The 12,829-nt window shown below is 37.4% G+C and overlaps 1 protein-coding gene across 1 annotated transcript in view; it reads left to right on the top strand.

Moving 5' to 3' along the window:
* The first annotated feature begins 2,247 nt into the window (after positions 1 to 2,247).
* LOC129232236 (protein ABHD11-like) overlaps positions 2,248 to 12,829 on the top strand; it is a 41,018-nt gene continuing 30,436 nt past the window's right edge. The window contains exons 1-2 of the mRNA XM_054866451.1: positions 2,248 to 2,348; positions 3,539 to 3,692. Coding sequence (XP_054722426.1) covers positions 2,248 to 2,348; positions 3,539 to 3,692 — 255 coding nt within the window. The remainder of the gene's footprint in view (positions 2,349 to 3,538; positions 3,693 to 12,829) is intronic.

The raw sequence follows: 12,829 nt of genomic DNA, 5'->3' as shown, positions 1-12,829 counted from the left end.
CACGGCATAATTGTTTTGATTTAATTTATTAATTGTAAAGCTTTCTTTTGAAGAAGAAGCCATTTTAATTATACCGTTTTTCTGACTTTTATTAGATATGCTTGGATATTATAATAAATTTAGTTTAAATTTATTAATTAGCTTTTGCCTTTAAATGAGATCCGAGCGAGAGAGCGCTTCAGTCTCATAATCTGTTATAAATCGGTAGGCCATTCTAATAATAATTATCCATTTATATGAAATCAATATAAATAAAACAAGATGATGATAGATAAGCAAAGAGTTTACCTTCATTTGTTCATCTGTTGTTCACGTTGAGTCTTCTCTTTATAATCATTTTATATTTCCTTTAATTGTGTAGTGTTGTCATTGTTACACGCTTTATGTAGTCACTGCTCTGTAATAATTTAACTAATAAAGAAATTAAATAATTTATTAGCTAACGTTACATTACATATCTACACACTACGGTAGTTCGAGAGAGACTGGCTGTTTTACAATATGGACGCGAACGCGGAACACAAGTAAATTATTTAGTTTTGGTTTGGATTTGAAAGTTCGCGTTTCAGTTAACAGTTTTAGTTTGCGTTTAGCAATGTTCCTCTTCAGTTCACTTCAGAAATCACTACTGGAACGTCATTTCTAATGTATAGACTCCTTTTTAGCACTCATATCTTAAACATCCAACAAGAATTCATTCAAAAAAAAAAAAGAAAAAAGAAAAATGATCCTCCAACCTTTGATCTTAAGGAGATTAATGCTCTCAATTGACAATAAACTATTGATCTACAAGGCGTATTTGAAGCCAAAATTCACCTGTGCTTGCCCTGTTTGGGAAAGCACAACCTCAGTAGGCAATCTCCGAAAAAGTACAATACAACAAAATAAAGCTCTTCGCGATATAGTAAACGCACCCTGGTACATTCGTAATGAAGCCATTCATAGAGAGCTGGGTATTCACCGGTTACCTTTCTACATTTCGAAACTCAGTCAAAATTTCTTTCCAAAATTACACACCGTCAATAATGATTTATTGGACGAAATTGAGTCATATGACCACAGTGACCCAGCTAACAGGCGAAGACCGAGGGCAATTCTCGCCATCACTCCCCATAATTAATTTCTTTTTTTAATTCTTGCCATTTTTCTTCAGTTACCCACAATAGCTACCTAATTTTTAAACAACGGAAGGGAGTTCTTCTCCCCTGAACTTACTATACTAGTATTGCCAACTATCCTAGGACCGGCTATCCATTCCTATACTTGTATTGGCAGTCTTACTAACATCTTAGGACTGGCAGTTTTATTTCCCCTGACCGGAAATGGGCAAGTTAATTTTTATTAATGAACTGATTGAAGTGTAGGGGTGCTCTGCCATTCGGGAAAAACGGGCGAGTCATGTATTATGATATTTTCCTCTAGCGCCACCTGACCCGACCTTTATTGAAGCTTTTCTACAGGACTGGGGCGATCGCGGAGAAAATTGCTCTCTGTTGTCGCCTCAGCTTCCTATTTTCGACTGACCCCCATTCTTACACGGGATTTCGCCACCAGGGTGAGAGGAGCCATCATCTCCTCTGATTGGCCTATCCACTCATTTCCTTTTATTTTTCTATCTTTAAAATTTTTAGCCTTTTTTATTTTTTAAACTTTCTACTATAATTATTATACAGGGAATTTAGGAGCTCTAAGCTCCAGGCGTTCCAGAAGCAGTCATATGTTCATGTTCAAGTCTCTCTGAACATATTACGAGATCTGAAAGAACAGGATGCCAACAACAGGACAATATAAACGTTCATTGAAGGAATATCTGGCCTCACGTTGCAGCTTGCAGCTCATCAGACAATGTTCAATATCCCCCTTGGCTTCACCACAAAAGCAAATATCACTATTTATCAACATAAAGCGGAACAAGTAGCTATTGAAGCTACCATGTCCAGTTAACAGGAAGGGGGAACGATGGGGGAACGACTTCCTGTTAACCTGGATTAACAGGAAGTCGAAGGAAAAAAACATTGCACTTCAAGCGATGAAAAATAGTGGGGAAAAATCTCTTTGTCCATGACGCTTTCGATGAGGCAAGATATTCCGCATTCCAATCCGTAACAGTTTTTCCCTCGCACTGTATTTCCAATGAGAAAGCGGCACAGACATCGCCAAAGTAACATCAAAACAAGTTGCCTCCTTAGCTAGTCCATCCGCTCTCTCATTCCTATAATTACCACTGTGGCCTCGAACATAGTAAAAATGAATCTCAGTAGCTCCATCAAGACCATGCAAAATGGACTGAACTTCAACTGCAAGTCTCTCAGAAGTAGCCAAGTCACGCAAGAGAAGGAGGGAGGAAAGTGAATCGCTACAAACAAGAAACTTGTGCACCGAATTCTCATGACTATAATCCTGAATCCACTTCACAGCTAGATTTAGACTTACGAGTTCAGCCTGGAAAACAGAACATTCATCCCGTATTCGGTGCTGGACTACAATTTTCTGCACTCCATCCTCATAGACAACAAAGGCAAGGCCAACTCTTCCCTCTAACTTGCTACCGTCTGTAAAGCAAATAAATTTATAGTCCTGAAAATCAACATTTCCATATGTAATAAGCGAAACAGGTTTCCTACATGAAGGGTGAGGCAAACATGAAAGTGGAAGTTTCCCATCCAGGTGTCGTAAACGTTAGTTTTTATACAGTCATCTTTAACTTGAATATTGTTCAATATAAGCAAATCTAAAGACCAGAAATTGCAAAGGCTGCCTCGTAACTGACAGTTCGATATCCTCGGATAATACGCAGAAATCTTCTTTGGATTCTCCTTAGAAGCTTACAATTTACTTTCTTATATAAAGACCTTCTCCAAGCTCTTGAAGCGTAAAAACAATTGGAACAATACCTTGCTTATAAATAAGCTTGAGAACATCAGTTTTAAGATCACATTTGTTTTTAGAAATTCGAAGTAAGCCGAGAAGAACCTTTCACATTTGCTGGAGACGTAAGAAATATGTTGTTTCCAGTGCAATTTGTGATCAAGAACTACCCCTAAATACTTAATCTGCCGGGCTCCTTCAATTGCTTCATTACCAATAGTTAAGTTAATGCTCTGATCTGGCCCAGACTTTTTATGTATCACCATAACTTTAGATTTTGAAGAATTAAAAGCCAACTTATGTAATTCAGACACTTGACTGAGAATGTCTTGAGATAAAACACAAGCATCATTAAACTCTTTGCTCTGGACAATAATAAGCAAATCGTCAGCAAAGGCAATTTTGTAAACATTTTGAAAGTTTGAGAGAATACGAAGCAAATCGTTCATAATGGTGTTCCACACGAAAGGTCCCATCACAGATCCTTGAGGACAGCCTTTCTCTAAAGCTATACTCTACGTGACGTTTCCTAAAGTGTGGTCAGCAGAGCGACATTGCAAAAAACTCTTAATCACATAAAAAAAGGAACATTGAGCTGCTTAAGTAAATGCAGAAATGCCAAGCCAATTCAATTTATTTTCTCAATAAATTGAATCAATCTTTTTTTTAGGGCAGCTCCGATAAAACTTGCTTTTTATGTTGCTGAGCCAGAAAATGGAGCAGATGACAAAGCATCTCCGATTATCTTTCTTCATGGAATAACAGCGTGTAAAGAATTATGGGAGACAGTTCCGCAAACAGTTGCAAATATGTCAAAAAGAAGGGTAAGTTCTGAGTTCAATTTCAAATCTAAAAAGACAGTTTTTCCATTCTACATTTATTATTTCTTACGTTTTATGAAATTTGAATGATTAGTTTGAAATTTTTGTTGAATTTTCATTTCGTCGCATCAAGATTAAAAATGGCGTACGTACTAATTTTCTGTTTGAAGATTAAAAAAAAAAAGGAAAAAAATGTAAAGTGATGATAATGTTTAATAATGATAAAGAATGACATTAAAACAAAATTACTTCATCTAATGAATATTGATGTTTAAAACTATTGGTAACTAACTTTGAATTTCAGTCAACTTAAGCAATTTTTCAAAAAATCAATTGAATTCTAAGATACGTCGCAGATTTTTTTTTCTTTTCCACTGTATATATTTTAAAACTTGTCAGTTTAGATCAGTAGTTTCCAAAGTGGTCCACATAGACCTCGATGGGTCCGCGCCGGTCTCCAAAGGGTCCTTGTCAACGGAGGAAGGAACTGGGGGGAGGGGGGGTGCGTGAGATGAAAATGAGGTTCCATGAGCTTGGGTCCCATTAAGACAAATTCCACTAAAATTTTCACATTCTATAAATGCTATAGTGAACCAAACACAATTTTTAACTATGTACTTACATAATACATGCTCACTTATGTAAAAAAAAATGTTTTACGTGACAGACGTCACGTAAATATTCGATTCTCTCACGTAAAACGATGTTTTACGTGACAGAATCGAATACGCGTGACAGAATCGTAAAACGATGCTTTACTTGACAGAAAACGAACTACTCAAAATAAGTTTTAAAATGATGTTTCAAAGTTGGATCTCTCTCTCTCTCTCTCTTTTCAGGAAAAAAGTTTTGTTTAGTTCGTCTGAATTCAATATCTATCTGCGCCTAGAACACTTTTCACTCCAGGGTCCCCCGTACCTACCACTATTCGTGGTTTAACTAATTGGATGGGACCATGAAGACAGCTCTAAATTTTTGATCCAGACGAGAAACCGAGAAATCCCTGGTCCAGCACTCCAGAGGTATCATTTCACTTGGAGGTGTGACTACAAGCATATCTAACATCCTCAGACACCATTAATGAAGACGGTATATCTTCGACCAGCTTGAATCGAGCCCGGGACCCTCCGGTCACGAGCCCGATGCCTTACAGATAGGGAAACCACGGCCTGCTAAGAACACTGTGAGACAAACTTAACCAATCAGTTCACTTTGTTTATAGAAGCTCGAATGTAAACATACACTGCGTAAGTAATTTTGGAACTAACCTTAGGTGCGGGGACCACGAAAGGCAGAAAACATTGACTGGAGGTCCACGGAATAAAGCAGTTTGGGGAACTCTGGTGGACAACTGATATCTTGAGAGTTATTAAATCCAACAGAATAAGACGGCTGGGGCACATTTTTCTACGGTCAGATTTGGAACCAATTAAAAAACTATCCTTTTCGAAAACTGAATGTACTAGAAGAAGAGGGAGACCAGCTACAAGGTGGTTGGACAGTGTAGAAAAAGATTTGAAGATTTTAAGAATAAATAGGTTAAGAAACTTAGTAGAAAGTCGTACCGCCTGGAGGATGCAGACAGAGAAATCCTTGGCCTGCACCAGGCTGAAGCGCTGCTGTAGAAGAAGAACGTCTTGTCTATATGCAGGGGCACTGACTTTTTGGACTACACGTTAAAAATTACTCTGAAATCGCTTTCTACGACGCGTTAGTATTTTTTGAGGTTGAAATATTTCTTACAGAAAGAAACAGTCATTCATATTTAGGCGAATATGGGGCAAAGTGAAATAGCGTGGCAAGTGAAATGGTGAAATATTTACTCTGCTTTTGGTGCCACTTACCTAGTAATGTTTTAACTATGCAGTAATATATGTAATCTATTCCAGGCAAGAAAAAATTTCCTCTGAAAACCACAACATAAGATACAAATAATGCAAGTAATTTTTAACCGACTTCGAAAAAGGAGGTTATGATTTGGTATTGCGGCTTTTTTATGTGTGTTTTCGAATTATTCCAACACTACTGGACCGATTTGAAAAAAAAAAATTGTTTGGAAGGGTGTACTTCCCAGATGGTCCCATTGCAATTTGGTCTGGATCTGATAAGGGGTCCCGGAGAAATCCAAGAAACTTTTAATTTCATACGTCATGATCACGTGGTGTTGCTGTGATCGGTGTATTTTCACACCTAAGGTTTTGGCTTTCTCTTGAACGATATTTAATTCTCGCGGCACATGGATGATTAATTTTCTCAACGCTGCGCTGCATGGTAATTTTTTATTATAGGTGTTACTAATGTATTTATTACTGCGTTGCAAAGCAGTAAATTAAATATATTTTGCTACTTTAATAGTTGAATCAATTACCTTAATATTTTATTTTCTAATTAATAACTTTATTTAGGCACTAAAATATAAAGTTCTTTATTTAATATTCCAATTTTTAAATATATTTAGTGTTTGATTGAGGGGGAATTGAATACAGAACACCCCTCCCCCACGATTTAATTTATATTCTTTAATAATATACATTATAACTGTGTATGATTTCTGAAGTTTGACCAATATTCTAGATTTACTATTTCGAACTTACGATGCCGCCAGTTCAATTTGAAATTAGGGTTACATTAATTAGCAGGCTTCAAAAAAAGGAGGAGGTTCTGAACTCGTTGGATTTGTTTTTTCTTTGTACAATGTTCCATCAATACTCGAAGACACCTGTACCCAGGGGCGTGCACAGGGAGGGGGGAGGTACATCTGTTGGTCCTGGCTCTAGTCTGGAGGGGGCCCATTATTTTTGTAACTAACGGTGAAATATCGGGGTAAACAATATGGATAGGGGCCCGGAAAAGTCATTTGTGACGGGCTCCAAAATTTCTGTGAACGCCCATGCCTGTACCGATAAGGAAGTCTTTTTTTTTTTTGTTTAAAACAGCATAGTTCCTCGGCGGTCTAATGTTAATCAAGTTCAGGTTTGATGCAATTAAGGGAACTCTTCAAATATCATACTCGCATTTAAATCGATTTGTACTTTATTAAGTTTGTATATCGTCTCACTTAGTGAACCGGTTTGTATGCTTTTTTTTCTGTGGTTGTTTTGTTTAGGGGTGGTCTAACTTAGGTTCCAAATCTTTGATTTACCCTATTTGTTCTTTAGGGAAAAGTTAAGGGTAAAACAATAAATTTCATGCAATTTCCCTCACAAACGATTAAATATAAAACCCATTGATAAACAAAGGCCATAAAACAAAGGTTTATACTTTCTTTACCTATAGTTAAAGAAAGTACTAAAAATATATATTATTAAGAGTAATGATAATGAAAATTTTGAATTAAGGATTCTCTGAAGCAAACATAAAATTCATTCTAGTGGAATTTTTAATCTTCATCTATTGTGGGGCCATGTGAAGAAACACGCGACTTTTATCACGAGTTACATGACACTAATTGTGAAACATAAATTACAATTTACAATATTACAATTCTAAAATTTACAATTTAACAAATTTAAACTTAAAGCGATTTCGTTTTTTTTTTTTTTTTATTTCTTTTTTTTTTATTTTTTTTATTTTAGTGACTCGAGCATTGCTTTCGGAAAGCAAACTTTGATAAAGTTGAACAAATGATGAAGACAATTTTTTTTGTACATAGTTACGCATTTGAAAAAGTCTTTCTTTACAGTCGTCGGAAGTCTCCGAGACGCTCGCCGTGTTATTTACACCACTAAAAAGCAAAAAATAAATTACTTTTAAATTAAAACAAACCGCCTTCAAAAAATACACAGGAACTAAAAAGCAAAAAACAAACTGATTACACTTACATTCTATTTCCTACCAAAACATAGAAATGAAATTTATTTTACAATTCCAGTAAAAAAATCAACTAAACACCGAATAATAAAATTAACACTGATTTAAGTTACCATACGATGAATTATTTTAAATACCTAACTAATTATATATGATCTCTTAATTTTTAATAACCTTTTGAAGTCTGGGTCTCCTATAAACAACTACATAACGTAACTGACAACCCACTGAATCCTGAATTAAACACTAATTTAACCATACGCGAAATTAGTCTTTAAAACTAAACCTATTCAGTTACGTTAGGTAGTAGTTTAAAGGAGACCTCGGCTTCAAAAGGTTATTAAAAATTAAGAGATCGTATATAATTAGTTAGGTATTTAAAATAATTCATCGTATAGTAATTTAAATCAGTGTTTATTTTATAATTCGGTGTTCAGTTGATTTTTGAACTGGAATTGTACAATAAATTTCATTTCTATGTTTTGGTAGGAATTAGAATTTAAATGTAATCAGTTTGTTTTTTGCTTTTTAGTTCCTGTGTATTTTTTGAAGGCGGTTTTTTTTTAATTTAAAAGTAATTTATTTATTTATTAAATATGGATACTCAAATTGTAATATTTTGCTGTAAGTCAAAAATTATTTTGTTATTATCAACTGATAAAGTTCTTACTATTAACATTTTAAATATTAATTGAGACCTTCCAATTCTCGGTGCAGTATTTATTTAGTTAATATTTACGTTATTTGTGTTTTTAATATTTTTAGCAATTTTAGTCAAGTGCATGCGGGGCAAAATGAACTAGTTCACTTCGTTTACCCATTTAATCATTTAACTAAATCACTTACGCATTCATTTAAATTCCTTCATCATTCATTCGCTTATTTTCTTATCCATTCATTATTTTTCCTCATGTATCGATTTATTTATTTATTTATTTATTAGTTTATTGTTTCATTATCTTTTCATCTATTCAATTACTCTTTGAATAGCTCATTATTTTTTTTAAAACCTAATAGAAAATATTTCAATCAAAAAATATTTCATTTTTCACTTTGCCCATAAAAAAAGTAAACATTTTCCACTTTTCTGCTTGTAGGCAAAATTTTACTGTCAGAAATATGAAATAATGCTTCAATTCAAGTTTCATTATAAAATACAATGTTCTTTCTTCAAGCACTGAAATTTTCAAAACAAATTTTCAATTTGTTTATTTTGAAAAAGCTTAGTCATCTTAACTATTTCACTTTGCCCCACAGTCCCCTACTTATTATAAGTTAAGAGTTGTTCTGCTAATGTTAAAACATAGTAGTGAGCCGAACTTTATCTCGGGTTTCCACTGTACTAGGAATCTATCCGAGATGCTTAGAATACACAGAAGAAGGTGCCAAGTGAAGTGCACAAGAGCAATTTCGAAAAATCGTGCGGAAAGAAGCGTTTCTAAGCTAACTAAGATAAGAAATTAAGTAAACCATAAACGAAGAACATTTTGCTTGTTTCGTGTTACTCAATAGATTTTTTTTTTTTTTTAAAGCAACGATGCAAAACGGATTTTGCAATTAAACACGCATTACTGCTCGTTTCCAGGCATTTCCTTGAATATTCCATTCACGCACTTCCTTGAATATTTCATTTCGTTTTCTACTTTTTTTCTAAGCTGGGGAGTATCGCCCACCTGGTGAGCCCCTTGGAGGCGTCTATGGGTGGAAGCTGTTGTATACTTTTTTTTTTTTCAAACTAAGCTCGGTAACCCAACATAACTAAAATATGACAACAAAAATATTCAACTCATGCTAGATACCAGCTGAAAATCTGAGAAAAATACTTTGCCCTTTTAATCAGTGCCGGCTCAGTATATATATATATATATATAATATATATATTGTAACGGACTCGGTGCGACTTCCACTTTCTTGAAATGAAACACAGTTCTTGATAAAAACACAGGAAATTTATTTACACTATGTACAGGAAAGATCTTCAACAACTGCTAAATTATTCATCAGCAATTAAGCAATTATCACACAACACCGTAAACTCAACGTTTACACGCGTATTTACTTCCAAATACGAAAACAACACAGCGAAATGCCTCGCTATAAACAGAGCAAATACACTCTCTCAGTTCGAAATCCTCAATCGAAACTAAACTGTTTATCCATCGCTAACGGCTTATATATACCGAAAAGAAATCTCTCAAATATTCCAGAAAATGCTACGACGTTCTACAACTACACTTCCATTGATAAAATCAGTGAATGAAATAAGAAAAAAAAGAATAGGGGGTTGTATACTTGAGCCATATGTTAAGGGGTTGTATATTCATTACGGGAAACTATTTACAGGTTACGTTACTACAATAATTACTATTTACAGGATTTGTAACATTGCCCCCTTCCTAAGGACTGCACGTCCCGGGCAGTACAATCCCCAGAAAGGGTGCCAAACTTCTATCACAAGTTCCCAATTACACACATTAAATAATAACTAACAGATACAGAAAACACAATAATAACAAGAAATATTACTAAACAATAAAAGCAAAAATTATCTACAACTTTTATGTTATCAACCATGGTTGTTTACGTAATACTCATGAACTATGGCCATAGTATGGGGCTAACCGATCATAATGTACAACCCTAGGTTTTGCATTAGGTGATTTTTGGATCCTCACTACGACGTCATTTAGTCGGTTAAGGACTTTGTAGGGTCCATCCCAATGCGACTGCAATTTGGGTGACAGACCTTTCCGTCGGATGGGATTCCATAACCAAACCTTGTCGCCTTCGTTGAATTCATGTCCAGTAGACCTTGTGTCGTATCTGGTCTTCATCTTCTCCGCCGCGATGTTGATTCGCTCTCGTGCGAAGTTATGAACGTCTTCCAACCGGGCCTGGAGATCCTGGATGTACTCCTCAGGCGATGAAGGCGCATCCGGAGGACGACCGAAGACGAGATCACAAGGTAGCCGAAGCTCTCGTCCGAAGAGCATCTGAGATGGGGCAAATCCGGTAGTCTCGTGGACAGCACTGCGGTAGGCCAGCAGGAACAAAGGTAGCTTCTTGTCCCAATCCTGTTGATTTCTGGATACCATAAGTGAGAGATTATTCAGGATTGTGCGGTTAAATCTCTCCACCATGCCGTCCGATTGTGGATGTAGTGGTGTTGTCCTAGTTTTCTCAATTCCAAGAATTTGACATAGGCCCTTAAACACAGCAGAGATGAAATTCCTCCCTTGATCGGAATGAATCTGCAAAGATGTTCCATATCTCGAGATCCAATGTTGGACTAGAGTCTCTGCTACGGTGGTAGCCTCTTGATCTGGAATGGGATATGCTTCCGGCCATTTGGTGAAGTAGTCGATGGAAACAAGAATGTATTTGTTCCCATCAGCAGTTCTTGGTAGAGGACCCAGGATGTCGATCCCAATTCGTTCGAAAGGAGCTCCAACGTTGTACAGATGTAGCTTCCCTCTGCTTCTTTTCTTCGGTCCTTTACGAGCAGAACAGGCGTCACAAGAATGGCACCACTTCTCCACGTCATCCTTCGCCTTGCTCCAGAAGAAGCGCTCCCGAACTTTATTGCGGGTTTTCAAGACACCAAAATGTCCTCCAGTCGCACTACTATGTATTTCTTTCAGAACATCTGAAATCCTTGATCGGGGAAGTAGTAACTGCCACCTAGATGTTTTGCCGTCGTCAGATTCCCATTTTCGGTGTAGCACGCCGTTCCGTAAATGGAGCGAGTTCCATAAAGCCCAGTATCTTTTTGTTGCAGGACTGAAGATGGAAACGTCCTGCCAGCTAGGTCGCCGACTGTCACTTTCCATGAACTCCAAAATTGGTTTTATGTCGGGGTCTTCAAGTTGATCTTTTCGAACTTGGTCGTCACTCCATGGATCAGGTTCTGATGATATTGGAGTCACTGTCACCTGATAGGCGGTAGAGCTAGTCGTTCCATACTGTTTCTCGATTCGGGAACAATAGTGGCAGTTCTCAGGACAGGGTCTCCTTGATAAAGCGTCAGCATTCCCGTGAGATAACCCTTTTCGATGCTTGATCTCCATGTCATATTCCTGGAGCCGCTGTATCCATCTGGCTATCTGGCCTTCCGGATTTTTGAAGTTCAAAAGCCAAGTTAATGAGGCATGATCTGTCCGAAGCAGAAATTTTCGGCCGTAGAGGTAATGATGGAAGTGTTCTACAGCTTTCACTATGGCCAGTAACTCCTTTCTGGTGACGCAGTAATTTCGCTCCGACTTTGATAAGCATTTGCTCCAGTAAGCGATGACATGTTCATTTCCGTCAATTTCTTGGGATAAAACAGCTCCGATGCTCTCGTTGCTCGCATCAGTGTCCAGGATGAAGGGTTTTTCAGGCTGAGGATAGGCGAGGATAGGCGTTGATGTTAAAGCCTCCTTCAGTCGTAGAAATGCATCTTCGCATTCTTTGGACCATTCAAACTTTTGCTTGCTCTCCGTCAGCTTATGCAAAGGTCGTGCAATGTTGGAAAAACCCTTCACAAACTTCCTATAGTACGTGCAGAGCCCCAGGAAACTTCGCAGCTGATGGATGTTTTCGGGACGACTCCAACTCTTGACCGCAGATACCTTCTCTGGATCGGTTTGCACACCCTCAGAAGAGATGATGTGATCAAGATAGTTCACTTCCCGGCGGAACAAATTACATTTGGACGGACTTAACTTCAGATTGGCTTCCTTAAGCTTTTGCAGCACCTTCCTAAGATTTGCCAGATGTTCTTCGAAGCTGCGTCCCACGATGATGATATCGTCTAAGTAGACCAGACAGGATTCGTAAGAGAGTCCTCTTAACACTGTCTCCATAAGACGCTCGAACGTAGCTGGTGCATTGCAGAGGCCGAAGGGCATCACTTTGAACTGCCATAAGCCTTGTCCAGTTGTAAACGCTGTCTTCTCTCGGTCATCAGGGTGTATCTCAACCTGCCAGTAGCCGCTCTTCAAGTCCAGGGTCGAAAACCACTTGTGTCCGGAAAGAGTGTCCAAGGTGTCGTCTATCCGTGGAAGAGGGTAACTGTCTTTCTTGGTGATTTCATTCAGTCGTCGGTAATCGACACAAAATCTGGTGGAGCCATCTTTCTTTCGGACCAAGACGATGGGAGAGGCCCAAGGACTGGATGACGGTTCGATTACATCATTCTCCTTCATCTCTTTCAGAAGGGTTTCAACCTCTTCCTTCTTAGCGAACGGTAGTCGTCTTGGATGCTGTTTAATAGGGGGGTGTTCTCCAGTGTAAATCCTATGCTGCGTTAAATTCGTACGGCCAACATCCTCCGATGTAGATGAAAACAG

This window comes from Uloborus diversus, unplaced genomic scaffold (genome assembly GCF_026930045.1).
Source record: "Uloborus diversus isolate 005 unplaced genomic scaffold, Udiv.v.3.1 scaffold_111, whole genome shotgun sequence".
NCBI lineage: Eukaryota > Metazoa > Arthropoda > Arachnida > Araneae > Uloboridae > Uloborus > Uloborus diversus.
Note: the sequence above shows the minus strand (reverse complement) of the source record. Positions and strands in the feature narration are given on the sequence as shown.